At 47.5% G+C, this 15,116-nt stretch overlaps 1 protein-coding gene across 1 annotated transcript in view; it reads left to right on the forward strand.

The window, feature by feature from the left end:
* The first annotated feature begins 331 nt into the window (after positions 1 to 331).
* The window catches only part of obscnb (obscurin, cytoskeletal calmodulin and titin-interacting RhoGEF b), a 47,307-nt gene continuing 32,522 nt past the window's right edge, over positions 332 to 15,116 (forward strand). Inside the window, exons 1-27 of the mRNA XM_034555718.1 lie at positions 332 to 366; positions 1,727 to 2,799; positions 4,055 to 4,324; positions 4,438 to 4,698; positions 4,838 to 5,143; positions 5,245 to 5,511; positions 5,617 to 5,723; positions 6,133 to 6,301; positions 6,676 to 6,951; positions 7,030 to 7,311; positions 7,542 to 7,817; positions 7,906 to 8,181; positions 8,269 to 8,550; positions 9,133 to 9,420; positions 9,756 to 10,031; positions 10,120 to 10,395; positions 10,565 to 10,840; positions 10,924 to 11,196; positions 11,282 to 11,548; positions 11,616 to 11,885; positions 11,968 to 12,234; positions 12,329 to 12,595; positions 12,671 to 12,783; positions 12,879 to 13,032; positions 13,124 to 13,285; positions 13,380 to 13,484; positions 14,313 to 14,579. Coding sequence (XP_034411609.1) covers positions 1,737 to 2,799; positions 4,055 to 4,324; positions 4,438 to 4,698; positions 4,838 to 5,143; positions 5,245 to 5,511; positions 5,617 to 5,723; positions 6,133 to 6,301; positions 6,676 to 6,951; positions 7,030 to 7,311; positions 7,542 to 7,817; positions 7,906 to 8,181; positions 8,269 to 8,550; positions 9,133 to 9,420; positions 9,756 to 10,031; positions 10,120 to 10,395; positions 10,565 to 10,840; positions 10,924 to 11,196; positions 11,282 to 11,548; positions 11,616 to 11,885; positions 11,968 to 12,234; positions 12,329 to 12,595; positions 12,671 to 12,783; positions 12,879 to 13,032; positions 13,124 to 13,285; positions 13,380 to 13,484; positions 14,313 to 14,579 — 7,096 coding nt within the window. The 5' untranslated portion in view covers positions 332 to 366; positions 1,727 to 1,736. The remainder of the gene's footprint in view (positions 367 to 1,726; positions 2,800 to 4,054; positions 4,325 to 4,437; positions 4,699 to 4,837; positions 5,144 to 5,244; positions 5,512 to 5,616; positions 5,724 to 6,132; positions 6,302 to 6,675; positions 6,952 to 7,029; positions 7,312 to 7,541; positions 7,818 to 7,905; positions 8,182 to 8,268; positions 8,551 to 9,132; positions 9,421 to 9,755; positions 10,032 to 10,119; positions 10,396 to 10,564; positions 10,841 to 10,923; positions 11,197 to 11,281; positions 11,549 to 11,615; positions 11,886 to 11,967; positions 12,235 to 12,328; positions 12,596 to 12,670; positions 12,784 to 12,878; positions 13,033 to 13,123; positions 13,286 to 13,379; positions 13,485 to 14,312; positions 14,580 to 15,116) is intronic.

The raw sequence follows: 15,116 nt of genomic DNA on the forward strand, positions 1-15,116 counted from the left end.
ATCTCCTATCTCCTAAGTGTGGGACGAGTCTATTTCGGAAAAGGGAGGCTGCGCAAAAAAAGTCTGCACATATTTTCGGCGTCATGAGGGACCCGAGAAGAAAGACAACATAACGTCTCGTCAACCGGCCGCCGCAGGAGACCAAAAAGGGGGAGGGAGGGAGGGGGGGGGGCGGATGTTTCCACCATCCCGGATTTACAACCATTGCAAGGATATTTCAGCGCAAAGAAGAGACTTTTTTTTTTTTTTTTTTTTACTTCTGAAAAGTGATATTTGGAGTCGGAGCTGACGGGTATTTTTTTTTTGGGGGGGGTGGGGGGGCACATGATTCAGCACCCGTCTTACCTGAGTGCCTGAAGACTCAAGGTGAACAAAGTCATTTTAGGCTGGAGGGGAGGGGGGGGGGGGGGACGGGGGGGGGGGGGGGGACAATTACGTTACATTATGAATTATTGCACCGTTGTAGCATAAATATATATATTACATTACATTACATTATTACATGTCATTTAGCTGACGCTTTTATCCAATAAGTGCATTAAACCATGAGTCCAAACTCAGAACAACAAGAATCAAGCAAGTACAATTTCTTCAATAACGTTAAACTACAGAGTACTATCCGTAAGTGCCATTTAAGTCATACTAAAGTGTTAAACTACTAAAGTGCTATCGGTAAGGGACATTTAAGTTCTACTAGAGTGCTACTACGGCTCTACCTTCCCTATTCAGGTATAGTCGAAAAAGATGTGTTTTTAGTTTGCGATATATATATATATATATATATATATATATATATATATATATATATATATATATTTAATTCATACGAGTATCTAAGTGCTACACTGTAACGGTATTAAAAACTGTGCCGCAAACGCCACTAAATTGAATTCCGACATGAATTTTTAAAAAGTCTTTTTAATTTTTTTTTTATTATTACGTTATAAGGCGCACGGAAAAAAAACAAAACAATAGAATGCGCGCTTCTGAAGTGGAAGCTTTTATCAAACAGCTGATATCCCTTTCGCTTCTACAAATGGCAATGGACAGAGAGACGGGCTCTGACAGCTGAGGCTATTTCTGGACAGGCGGTCCGAGCGGACAGAGGTGACAAGGCTGGCACACGTCACTCTGTTTGGAGAGAGGGGAACATATCTGCTGTTTGACCTTGTTACGAGGGGATTCCTGAGTTGTTTTGTGTGGTTCAAATACTTCTTTTCTTCCCTCTATGGGATGTAGATGCATGGCACGAAGTTAAGACATTGTATTGATGAATGTCTGCAGGAGGGGGGCGGGGGGGAGGCCATGTTGACTGGCAGTTACTGTAACTGCCTGCCATAAATATGCCTATCTGGACTGTGGATTTATGTCTATTTTCATAGCGCGCCATATTTATAGAGTACACTTAACAAACTGTCACGCCGCACAATGGGGTTTGGGTTTATTTGACAGTGTGTAACCATAAAGTAATATAAAAGATGACTGAAAAGCTACAAAATGTGGTACCCGATTTGTAAAAAAAAAAAAAAATTCAATTAAAAAAAAACTGCCATTTATCAATTGTTCATAATTTAACCCGAAATAGTTACTGAAAATCAAACTACTACTTGTTGGCAAGCTATGGAAATCACTAGAATGACCTAAACGAATGGGACACGTTCCGTTATACGTTTGTCGGCCCCCGTACTGTATTGTTATATTCAGCTTTTTTTCTTTGATTTCACAGGAAACCAACAATGGATAAAAACCTGTTTGGCGGAGTGCCGCGGTTTCTCACCCGCCCGAAGGCGTTCGCGGTGTGCGCGGGCAAGGACGCCACGCTGAGCTGCACCATCGTGGGCAGCCCGACCCCGCTGATCACCTGGGAGAAGGACAAGCTGAAGCTGACGTCCGGCGGCCGCTTCAAAACCGTGGAGGACGGAGACGCGTACCGCCTCACCATCTACGACTTGACGCTGGAGGACAGCGGCCAATTCATGTGCCGGGCCAAAAACAGCGTCGGGGAAGCGTACGCCGCCGTGACCCTCAAAGTGGCGCTGCCGACCGAGATGGCTCACAGGGCCCCCGGGTTCATGGTCAAGCCCGCCTCCGCTCGCGTGGGTTTGGGAGACGACGTCGTCTTCCACTGCCGGGTCGTCGCCTACCCCGACGCCAACTTCGACTGGGAGAAAGACGGCCGCTACTTGGGGGAGACCAACCGCATCAAGGTCGTTTCCGACGGCGACAGCAGCATCTTGAAGATCCAGAGCGCGCGTCACCTGGACAGCGGCACCTACACCTGCAGGGCGCAGAACGCCGTCGGGCGCTCGCACGCCGCGGCCGCTCTCGTCGTGGACGCCCAGGATTCACGCCACCTGGCCGCGGACAAAAACACCTCCCTCCTTTCTCACCTGCAAAAGCGCAAGGAGGAGATGAACAAGGACATCTCCATCTACCGCACCGAGGAAAGCAGATCCTCCGTTTCCTCGTCGACGTCCCCCTCCTCCAAGGCCAACGTCGCCGACGGCTTGAGTTCTCTGAGGCTGCCCAAAGGTGTGTTCACCCGCACCTGCACGGTGACCGAGGGCAAGCACGCCAAGCTCAGCTGCTTCGTGACGGGTCACCCTAAACCCCACATCATCTGGAGGAAGGACGGAAGCAACATCAACGAGGGCCGCAGGCAAGTCATCTACGAGGACCAAGCCGAGAACTTCATCCTCAAGATCCTGTACTGCAAGCAGAGCGACAACGGCCTCTACACCTGCAACGCCACCAACATGGCGGGCCAGACCTACAGCGCCGTGTTGGTCACGGTCAAAGGTGAGAGGGGTCACGTAAACCAGGAAAACGCGACACGCGATACAGTCGGTGACGCGCGTTTCACGAGAATCCAGAAGCAAGCCATCATGGTCGTGAATTATATGCATCACCTGTCGGCACATATGACATCACTATATTCTGCATGTACAGCATATATTAGGCGGACGTGATTTCATTGATATCAACAAGTCCCGTGAAAAGCAATAATGTGAGACCTCAGCCCCCCATAAGTCATTTCCTAAAATGGCTTGGCACTGTAATATTTAGCAAAACATTACTCAGGACTTGATAACTATATTGAGCTGAATAACTCTGCTGAGTATTTATAACGCCGGGATGGTGTGTGTGTGGGATTTACTCAAAATAAACTACAGCGCCACAGTGAAGGAACATGTCGCCCGGTGCGTCACGTGTGGCTCCTTCACGTGTTAATTGCAATATCAATGGAGGCATATGACCAACAGGGGAATAAGACGTGTTCGTGGGATACTGCACTACTGTACGTGTTCCAATCAATGTACCCGGAGCCTCATTTAAACCTCTCGAAATGCGTGAGGCTTTTTCACAACAAGGTTGAATTCTGGCTCCGCCTCCTGAAGTAGGGTGTCGAGTTGCATCTATTTTCTGCCGGTGATGAGTATAGTTCACAGATGCTAAGATGGTCCCCGCACTCTACCGGGGGGGGGGGGGGGGGGGGGGGGGGGGCATTGGCACCACTGAGAGTGAGACTTGGCCCGAGGGGAAGACACCGTAGGGATGTAGGTTTCTGTCGGTGTGTCCGATAATGAGAGCCGCCCGTGGCTACCGATGTGTAGTTCAATGCTAGTGCAGGAAACCTCTGATGTCTGCCTTGCAGGTTGTTAGTTTGGGACTCTTTGCAGTGGAAAATATAAATATTTATGAACTCCTGGTGGTTGCTTATCGATTTTACAATAAATGCACAAAATGCAGCACGGAATAATAAAAATAGAATGTATAAAATAGAAAAACAACGAATAGGCCGACTGATATACAAGTAGAATAACAATGGACATAGGAGGAAAAAGTTGGATTATTATTATTATTAGTATACGTCACTTAGAAATAAAATGAGGAGTCCTGGCAGAAAGGGAAATCAGTCATTTTCTTGGGAAGATAACCCATTAATAGTATTTATTTGTTGGGAATAGGAAGGACCAAATAAATAACTGTTGAGGATTATTAATGTTTACCTGCATAAAAAGAAAGATAAATGATGCTGTTATTCTCCGTTCAGAGCCGAAGGTGCCGTTCAGGAGGAAGCTCCAGGATGTGGAGGTTCAAGAGAAAACCTCGGCCACTCTGATGTGCGAGGTGCCCGTCAGCGCCACCCAGGCCAGCTGGTTCATGGAGGAGACGCGGCTGCAGCAGAGCAACAAGTATTACATCGAGCAGGAAGGCAACCTTCGACGTCTCATCATCCACAACGTCACCACCAACGACGACGGCGTTTACATCTGCGAGATGAAGGAGGGCAGTCGCACTGTGGCGGAGCTCACCGTCCTGGGTAAAACATTTCTATGTCTTTTTTTAATTTTTAATTTCCTAATAAATATAACGCACAGGCATTAAAATGGTGTGTTTCTCTATGCAACGTCTGCGTCACTCTCGTATTCCCAGGCAACATAACGAAGAAACTTCCCCGGAGGACAGTGGTCCCCGTCAGTGACACCGTCATCTTCTGTGTGGAGCTGGAGCATCCCTTCCCGGATGCTTACTGGACCCGCAATGGAGAGAAACTCAAGAAAGATTCCCGTATTTCCATTGCGTGCACGCTCAGACAATACACGCTCACCATTAGAGACTGCCAGGCGGACGACTCCGGAGAGGTGGCCTTTGTGGCTGGAGACTGCAAGACCTCCACTCGGTTCTCCGTCACCGGTGAGGGTCGACGCCCGGGTCTAATTCAGACGTATTTGCATTTTGTTCTGACGGGCCTAAGATATTTCTTTTGATTCTCCGCAAATCCCTCGGTACCGCTCTGATTATCATAAATCATGCCACCCTCTTTCTGCTCTAGCTGCAAGGAAGCATCCTCCCGACCCCCCCGTCGACGCCGTGGTGCAGAACAAGACCGACTCATCCGTCACCATCCGGTGGTCTCCTCCAGACAGCGACCGCCCTGTGCCCATCAAGGGCTACATTGTGGAGAAGAAGAAGATTGGCACTCAGACATGGCAGAGGTGCAACGCCGGGGAAACCGTCGTTTCGACGGAGATCACCGTCTGCAGCTTCACGGAAGAGGCCACCTACCAGTTCCGTATCTCCGCTATGAACGACTTTGGCCAAAGTCCCCACCTGGAGGTGCCTGGGAGCTTCTTCCTGGGTGAGACTGCTGCCTCTGTGTCATTTAGTCATGTAGTTGAGCGCCATTGTTGTACGCCTTTTTCGAGCGTTCCTTCTTCCCATTTCTGTTGTCTCCTTTAGAACCCAGTGCTGACATCAAGAAAGGCCTGGCGAACAGCGTCGCGACCTCCGGCGAGGAGTTCTCCATCTCCGTGGAGCTGTCCGCCGTTTGCTCCGGCTTCTGGTCTCTGGGCGGCCGCCTCCTGCGCAGCGGAGCGGACTACCTCATCACCAGGTCCAAGAACACGCACACTCTGCTCATCCGGGTCGTGACCGCGGAAATGAACGGAGCCGAGGTCAAGTTTGTGGGCGGAGGCTCGCAGAGCGGTTGCATCCTATCTGTGACGGGTATGTATGCGCTCTACGGCACTCGGTTACTACCCACAGAGTATTGGTATTCAATGTGGTTATTTAAAGCCTTCTAACATGAAAACTGTATTTCTTTTTTTTTAGCTCCTTCTTTTAAGTTCACCAACAAGTCAGATGTGCTGGAGGTGGTGAGCTGCAGTGCCCAAGCCACCGCTCAGCTGACTGCTGAGGTGTCGGATTACGATGCACAGGTTTGTGATGCATGTACCTGTTTACTTTACATGCAGGGACAGAAAAAACATCTCTATAAATTGGTTTAATTGCTCATTTAATTCTCCTCTTTTTGATGAAGCGGCGTTGTGCTTTGTCCATTGTACACCTCGAGTTGTTATATTCCAGAGGGATATTTCATTATTAGTTAGCTTTGGTCCTCTTTTTTTATTGACCGAGTTGGTCGGGGGTTATTCATAGGGAGATGAATTAGATCAGTGCAGCGTGTCGCATATCTTGTTTCATGTTACTGAAGCGCAGAATAGTCTTCAAAGGAGACACTTTTGTATTTGAGAACTTGTCAGCGCGAGTAATCTGACTTTGAGTAAAAACTTAAGTATCAGCAGTTGCTCTCTTTTTAACTCTTTATCTGTTCTCTGCTTCTTTCAGGTGGTTTGGATGAGGAACGGGCGGGAGGTGAAAACGGGAAAAAAGTACGAATACATGAACGTCGACCGCAAGAGGACCCTTACGGTCCACAACGTCACGGAGGAAGATGTCGGCACCTACGAGTGCGTTTTAGCCGACGACAGAATGCCCCTGCAACTCTCTCTCAAAGGTACACAAAAAAAAAAGTTTATCGCAGAGCGGAGACACAATCTCTCTGTCATCAAATACACTGTGATTGTGTAAAGGGACCTGGCCTCCAAGCCCGCATGCAGACAGTCTGTCTCATGTGATTTAAAACTGAAATGTGACACCTGCTCTGATGGCTGCGAGCATATGCTCACGGGCCATCAAATGGAGGAAAGGGCTATCTGTCACCATGTAGCCAACTCCATGCTACACCGAGTCTCTAAACACGAGCTAACGAACATAAAGTTAGACATTGCTAAAGGGCTTCACATCTCCTCCTCTCTTAATTCGCTAACGCACGTCTTATTTGTATGAAATCGACTAAAATAACCTCTTTTCTTTTTTCCCCCATCTCAGATGAACCCGCCAAATTTCTGAACAAAGCCAGAGGCACCGTGGGGATGACGTCGTCCCTCAAAGGAGATCTGGAGCTGAGCTGCGAGGTTTCTCCCGCCAGCGCGGCCGTCGTGTGGAGAAAGGATCAAGCGCAGATGGCCGAGGACCAAAGGACCGCCTTCGTCTCCAAAGGCACTCAAAGGAAACTCGTCATCAAGAACGCCAAGAAACGCGACGAAGGACATTACTCCTGCGAGACGGCGGCGGACAAAGTCACATTCCAGGTCAAGATAAAAGGTAAGCTTGTATAATAATGCTGTAATACTATTCGATACTTTGCAGATATGATAGACATGTCTTTACCTTTTTTCTCAGAAACTCAAGCCGCATCGGCATTCTCCAACAAGGAGTCGGTCCAGAAGCAGGTGAAAGCCACGCTCTCCCAGAAGGCGACCCTCAGTTGCAGTGTTTCAGATGGCAAAACGGAGGTGAAGTGGTACAAAGACGGCAAGTTGTTGATATCCAGTAGGACGATATACACCGAGGCGAAAGGCGACGCTCGTCAGCTGGTGATTGAAAAGGTCGAGAAGAGCGACGCCGGAGAGTACACATGCGAAGCCGGAGAGGACAAGCTGGTCTTCAAGATATTTGTGTCCGGTAGGAACAAGTATTTTCAGTTTAAATCAAGTTATGAAGTGTTTGTGAGCTACTGCATGAAAGGGACTTTAGATTTTAGTTGCTACGCATTTGACAAATGTCCCAAACAAGACTTGATGAGGTTTAAATAATGATGCTTTGAAGAATGCATAAATCAGATGTCACATATATGTTTCCAACTTAAACGGTGGTCATGACAACACCGTATTTCTCCTTTACATTACCCCCAGAGACTCAATCGGCCTTCTCCAACAAGGAGTCGGTCCAGAAGGAGGTGAAAGCCACTTCCTCCCAGAAGGCCACTCTGAGCTGTGAGCTAGCTGACACCAAGACGGAGGTGAAGTGGTACAAGGACGGCAAGCTGCTGACTTCCAGTAAGACCATCCACACCGAGTCGAAGGGCAAGAGTCGCCAGCTGGTGATCGATAGCGTGGAGAAGAAGGATGCCGGAGAGTACGTCTGTGAGGCCGGAGCCGAGAAGCTGGTCTTCAAGATACAGGTGGCAGGTAGGAGGAAGGTGGATTTAATACATAAATAATACTAATTGGATGTTTATTGGATCTGATATTGTCTCTATCATTCCTCCTCCATCAGAGGCCCAGTCAGCCTTCTCCAACAAGGAGTCGGTCCAGAAGGAGGTGAAAGCCACTTCCTCCCAGAAGGCCACTCTGAGCTGTGAGCTAGCTGACACCAAGACGGAGGTGAAGTGGTACAAGGACGGCAAGCTGCTGACTTCCAGCAAGACCATCCACACCGAGTCGAAGGGCAAGAGTCGCCAGCTGGTGATCGATAGCGTGGAGAAGAAGGATGCCGGAGAGTACGTCTGTGAGGCCGGAGCCGAGAAGCTGGCGTTCAAGATACAGGTGGCAGGTAGGGCCCAGGACTGAACAGGCTTTCCAGTATTTAATGTACTTCACAGGTATATATTGGAGATGTTAACCATGGTCTCCTCTGCAGACACACAGGTCCAGTCTGCATCCTCTCACAAGGAGTCGGTCCAGAAGGACGTGAAAGCCACGCTCTCCCAGAAGGCCACTCTGAGCTGGGAGGTTTCTGACTCCAAGACGGAGGTGAAGTGGTACAAGGACGGCAAGCTGCTGGCCACCAGTAAGGCCATCCACGCCGATTTGAAGGGCAAGAGTCGCCAGCTGGTGATCGACAGCGTGGAGAAGAAGGACGCCGGAGAGTACGTCTGCGAGGCCGGGGCCGAGAAGCTGGTCTTCAAATTACAAGTGGAAGGTAAGGAGTACTTTGTACGTCTAATAAATACTAAATGTTTAATTTAGTTTTTTGAGGACTCAGCAAGTCCTCGATGCATTTTTAGTTAAAACCTATTTGAATGACTCGCTCAAACAATGTCGATCACGTTGTAATGAATCTTTTTTTAAATTTTTTATAATAAACGCTGTACATTCTATATGTTGTCTTCAGCAAGGTTTTCTATCTGTGTCTGTGGTCTCCTCTGATTTGGGACGTTTCAATGGATTCTGGCTGTACGGCTGGTTGCTTCAGTTATGAATTGCCTTGTTCAAAGATCTGTATTCCCATATTGACTTGGAGTCTCATGTTGTTAGATGGCAAATTTAAATTATGGGAATATTATGGGTGTCATTGCTTCTATGGACTATTAAAGTTCATGCTTAGACGTTTGTTTGCTGAGGCAACTCTTGTTGTCTTGTCAGTTCCTGGTCAGAGATTTGGTCTTTTCCTTTTTGTGATACCTTTTTATTCTTCTCCTGTCAACCCAACTTGCTTTATGACCGCAAAGTGCATTGTTGTGTCTTTTTTTGTCGTGCATTTTATTTTATTTTTTCTTTACAGGTGTTTCTCCTGAGGCTAAATCCCCTTTCATCAACAAAGAGTCCGTGCAAAAGGAAGTGAACGCCGCTCTCTCCCAGAAGGCCACTCTGAGCTGCGAGGTAGTCGATAACAAGACGCAGGTGAAGTGGTACAAGGACGGCAAACCGCTGAGCACCAGCAGAGCAGTTCACACGGAGTCAACGGGTCAGATCCGTCAGCTGGTGATCGACAGCGTGGAGAAGAGAGATGAAGGAGAATACGTCTGTGAAGTGGGAACACACAAAGTGGTGTTTAAAGTACAGGCGACAGGTAGGACTTGTGAGAGGCAATAGTATATGTGATATGTACGTGTTTTGTCAAAAAATATCGGGTGAAGTTTTTTTTTTTTTAACTACTGTTTTGGGTTGAATTGAGAATGTCGGTATTGCAAATGTTTGCGTTGACCCTTGTGCTTTTGTTGTTGTTTTACAATACATTCTGCTTGTCTTTGCTGCACAGTTGTCCATTGTTGTTCATCTCTGTTGATGTTAACCACATTTTCCTGGTTATATATATATATATATATTATTTTTTTTTTGTACTTGATTTGTATTGAGATGAAGGGGCGGCGATGAATCACGACATTCTCCATTTTTATTTTGTAGAGATCAAATCGGCTTTCTCCAACAAGGAGTCGGTCCAGAAGGAGGTGAAAGCCACTTCCTCCCAGAAGACCACTCTGAGCTGTGACGTCTCTGACACCAAGACGGAGGTGAAGTGGTACAAGGACGGCAAGCTGCTGACTTCCAGTAAGACCATCCACACCGAGTCGAAGGGCAAGAGTCGCCAGCTGGTGATCGATAGCGTGGAGAAGAAGGACGCCGGAGAGTACGTCTGTGAGGCCGGAGCCGAGAAGCTGGTCTTCAAGATACAGGTGGCAGGTAGGAGGAAGGTGGATTTAATACATAAATAATACTAATTGGATGTTTATTGGATCTGATATTGTCTCTATCATTCCTCCTCCATCAGAGGCCCAGTCAGCCTTCTCCAACAAGGAGTCGGTCCAGAAGGAGGTGAAAGCCACTTCCTCCCAGAAGGCCACTCTGAGCTGTGAGCTAGCTGACACCAAGACGGAGGTGAAGTGGTACAAGGACGGCAAGCTGCTGACTTCCAGTAAGACCATCCACACCGAGTCGAAGGGCAAGAGTCGCCAGCTGGTGATCGATAGCGTGGAGAAGAAGGATGCCGGAGAGTACGTCTGTGAGGCCGGAGCCGAGAAGCTGGCGTTCAAGATACAGGTGGCAGGTAGGAGGAAATAAGATGGCACTAGTATTTTTGAGGTTATGCACATGTGAATTTAATTAGTCTTATTTGTTTTTGTAGCATTGTGTCTTTTTCTATCGTGTTCCACTGTTTGCATTGAATCATCAAGTCATTAAACTCATTGCTCATTTATTTATTTTTTGCTCTGAAGAAGCCCCAGCTGGATTCTCCAACAAGGAGTCGGTCCAGAAGGAGGTGAAAGCCACTTCCTCCCAGAAGGCCACTCTGAGCTGTGACGTCTCTGACACCAAGACGGAGGTGAAGTGGTACAAGGACGGCAAGCTGCTGACTTCCAGCAAAGCGGTGCACACGGAGTCAAAGGGCAAGAGTCGTGAGCTGGTGATAGAGAAAATGGATAAAAAAGACGTCGGAGAATACGCATGTGAGTCCGGAGCGGAAAAGCTGGTATTTAAGCTGCAGATGACAGGTAATATATATTTCAATTAAAACAACAAGAGTGTTAATTCTCTGCAACAAATCGTGTGAAAAGAAGCTCTCACTTCTCCTTAGACGCAGCCGTCAAGTTCCAGAGGACGCTTGTCAAAGACACGTGTGTCGTGGAAGTTAGTGAAAAAGTCGTTTTGAGCACTGAGCTGACCAAAGAGGGCGGTAGTGTGACGTGGTTCAGAGAAGGTGTGGAGCTCAAGGAGGGCAGCAAGTATGAAATGAAAAAAGAGGGCCTGTCTCGTACCCTGATAGTAAAATCCTCAGAATCCAAAGACAGCGGGACGTACTCCTGTCAAACGGCTGATGACAAACTAGAGTTCAAAGTTCAAGTTAAAGGCAAGTCACATAAACGTTCAAATGTAGACCACCTTCTTGTTTGTTAGTTTTTGATGTCTGACATCCATGTTTTTTTTCATTTCAGATCCAGCTCTGAAGTTTGTCGTCCCTCTGAAAGCTGCTACGGTGGAGCTGGGAGGTACGCTCACCCTGACGTGTGAACTGAACCGAGCCTCGGGGGACGTCGTCTGGCGCCACGATGGTCGCGAAATCAAACCCGGAGGCCGCCACTGCGTCAGGGCAGACGGCGCTAAGCGGGTTCTCGCTGTGACCGGCGCGACTAAAGAAGACGAAGGGGACTACGACTGCGAGTGTCGAAACGACAAGACCTCCGCCAGAGTCTCTTCGAAAGGTAATTCGTCGTTCACTCCAAAAGTATTCGGTCCGTTCCATTTGACGTCGCGCATGTCTCCTCGCAGCACCCAGACTGGTGAGGCTGACCGCCAAGCTGAACAACGTGGCCGCGACGGAGGGTAAAGACGCCGTTTTCAAGTGCGCCGTCAGCCCGGCGGACGCCGACGTGAAATGGTTCCACAACAACGTGCCCGTCACCGCGGGGCCCAGGTACAGGATCGAGCGTGGCGGCGGCAGTCACTCGCTCACCATCGCCTCCGTCGCCCAAAAGGACGCCGGGGAGATTAGCGTCGACGCGGAAGGCAAAAGCTGCAAAGCTTCCCTACAAGTGCAGCGTAAGAACACGCATTTATATCATTTTTAAGTACGTTAAGCAGCGTGATTTCCTCATTCTTTTTTTTTTGCGCCCCTAATTAGATGAGCCTGTGACATTTAAGAAAAAGCTAGAAAACCTGACAGCGGAGGAGCAGAGTGAAGTGAAGCTGGAGGTGGAGCTCAGCAAGCCGTCGGAGGAAGTGAGGTGGATGAAGAACAGCGTCGTGCTGCAGCCCGCAGGGAACATGGAGATTCGGGTCGACGGCGCGAAGCAGACGCTGGTCTTCAAGAGTGTGACTTGTGCTGACCGGGGCGTCTACTCCTGTGAAACTCTGGACGACAAAACCCAGACCAAGCTCAATGTGGAGAGTAAGACTTGATCCACAATCACACGTTTAGGATACGATAGACAAAGGACATACCTCGCTTGCCCGTTGACACATTTTGTTCTCCTCCCTTTCAGTGAAGAAGATCCAGGTCACGAAGGGGCTAACAGAAACCCAGGTGCATGAGACGGAGACGGTAACATTTGAGGTGGAACTCAGCCAGGCGGATGTCGAAGGCTCCTGGACCAGGGACGGGGCCAAGTTAAAGTCGGGGGCCAACTGCCGCATCACAGCTCTGGGAAAGAAGCAGGCCTTAACGTTGTCCAATCTCAAGAGGGAAGACGCGGGAACTATTTCCTTCCAAGCAGAAGGAGTGCACAGTTCGGGCAAACTGATTATCACAGGTAAGAGCTGCTTCCCTGTCGGTCGTCGAATGGGAGGGTCTGTGCAGCACCCAACATGTGTGTTGGTTTCTACAGAGCCTCCTGCTATGATCTCCAAGCCCCTCGTGGATATCGCCGCTCCCGAGAAGGAGAAGGTTACTTTCGAATGCGAGTTGTCCAGAACGAATGCAGATGTTAAATGGTTCAAGGTGAGAAATTAGTATTTTAATTACTGTCTGCAGTGTGAAATAAGATGTAATGTACATGTATAACAGTTTGGGGAATTTTTTGTATTAATCTTCAGGATGATGCAGAACTGAAAGTGGGTAAGACCTTTGGCATCCACTCCTCGGGCCGAAAGCGTTCTTTGGTCATCAACAAATGCACCAATGGAGATGCAGGAACTTACATCTGTCGCACCGCCGATGACAACACCGCCGCCACGCTCACCGTGCACGGTAATTATTAGAAATACACAAATCAGTCAGCTACCATTTTTACAAATTTCAGTGTACAGACATGTCTGAAATTTTTTTCCCCACCCTGCAGCCAGAGATATTAAGATTGTTAAGAAGCTGGAGGATGTGGAAGTGATGGAGAAGGAGAGCGCTGCGTTCGTCTGTGAAATCTCACACGATGAAGTGGAGTGCCAGTGGCACAAAGGAAGCATCAAACTCAAAGCCGGGGACAACATCAAGATGAGACAGGAGGGTAAGTTCTCAAGAGATAGTCATGCGCCTTTTTTTTAATATGATTTGCCTGAATAATGATCATCTACAAACTGTCTTAACATTTCTTATTCCAGGCAGAACCCATGTGCTCCTGTTTAAGACCGTCGCCCCAGAAGATACGGGTGAGATCAAGTTCACGGCTGACAAAGCCTCTTCAGCTGCACGACTTAAAGTGAAAGGTGAGTGAGTCGATGGGTATTCAGCCTGCTTTGCTGCATGGATGAGCTAACCCTTATGGGACAATGTGCAGATGTTGGTTGCAAATGGATCATTTCTATTCAAGCTGTTAGAAAGTTGCAAATAATGAAATGCCTCTGAATATTTTAAAACCTTATTTCTCTCTAAATTAAAAAACGGTGTTGCTGCTGTAAACCAATTATTATGCTTTACAGAAGTCTACATGTAAAAAAAAAATATATATATATATATATATATATATATATATATATATATATATATATATCAAATGTCTAAAGTTAGATGACGTTTTGCTAAAAGAGTAAACACGATGCATCATCCGGGCAATGTTGGTGAGATGGAAAATCCAGTTGCAATTCACATGCACATTGTCGTGCCTCATTGAGGCCTGATGGCAAAAAGGAATAAACAACTCGTGTGGAGTTTCAGCTGATTGGGACTCTTTTAAAGGGTTTTTTCGAATGTTGGTCTGGGCCACGGTCTACAGAGAAGACATTGTTGTTTTAGTGGTTTGGGATATTTGCTCATTGGAAATCTCCAGGAGTATATATATATATATATCTGTCAAAATTACGTTACGAGGCACACTCTGTGACTGGCACACAGTAATTGTCATTAAATGAAATTAAGATTAATTACGACAGCATTAATGTTCCTTAATAGCTCTGTTTGCTTTGGCTGCAACACATTTAAATTATTAGACGTTGCCTGTCCTACAGTGTGCTTAGGCAAGGGCGTTAATGGCATTTAAATCTTCCGTTGTGGCAGACATGATAGTATTCACTGATTCAGTGTTGATGTTGCTGTAGAGCTGCCCGTGAAGTTTGTGAAGAGACTCAGGGATAAGATAGCGATGTATAAGCATCGCGGTCACCTCGAATGCCAAGTGTCACGCGCCAGCGCAAAGGTGAAGTGGTACAAGAACAAGACGGAGCTCAAACACGGCAAGAAGTACGAGATCAGAAGCGAAGACGTGTACCGAAAACTCCTCATCAACGACGTGGACTCCGGAGACGAAGACACCTACACCTGTGACGGCACCGATGACAGGACGTCCTGTAAACTCCTCGTAGAAGGTAACATCGTGGAAGGTCACAAACATTGGTTGTGGGCGTGTCAGGATTCTCTATCGTAGGGTATTTACGTATTTTACTGTGTATATGTACAGTGTTTTACAAGCCATCAGATTCCTAGTCAATGAGGTATCCATCCATCTATCATCCACCTATCCATCTATCATCCATCCATGTATCCATGCATCCATCCATCCATCCATCCATGTAGCCATGCATCCATCCATCCATGTATCTATGCATCCATCCATCAATCCATTCATGTATCAATCCATCCATGCATCCATCCATCCATGCATCAATCCATCCATCCATCCATGTATCCATGCATCCATCCATCAATCCATTCATGTATCAATCCATCCATGCATCCATCCATCCATGCATCCATCCATCCATGCATCAATCCATCCATCCATGTATCCATGCATCCATCCATCAATCCATTCATGTATCAATCCATCCATGCATCCATCCATCCATGCATCAATCCATCCATCCATGCATCAATCCATCCATCCATCCATGCATCCATGCATC

Source organism: Cyclopterus lumpus, chromosome 17 (assembly GCF_009769545.1).
Source record: "Cyclopterus lumpus isolate fCycLum1 chromosome 17, fCycLum1.pri, whole genome shotgun sequence".
NCBI lineage: Eukaryota > Metazoa > Chordata > Actinopteri > Perciformes > Cyclopteridae > Cyclopterus > Cyclopterus lumpus.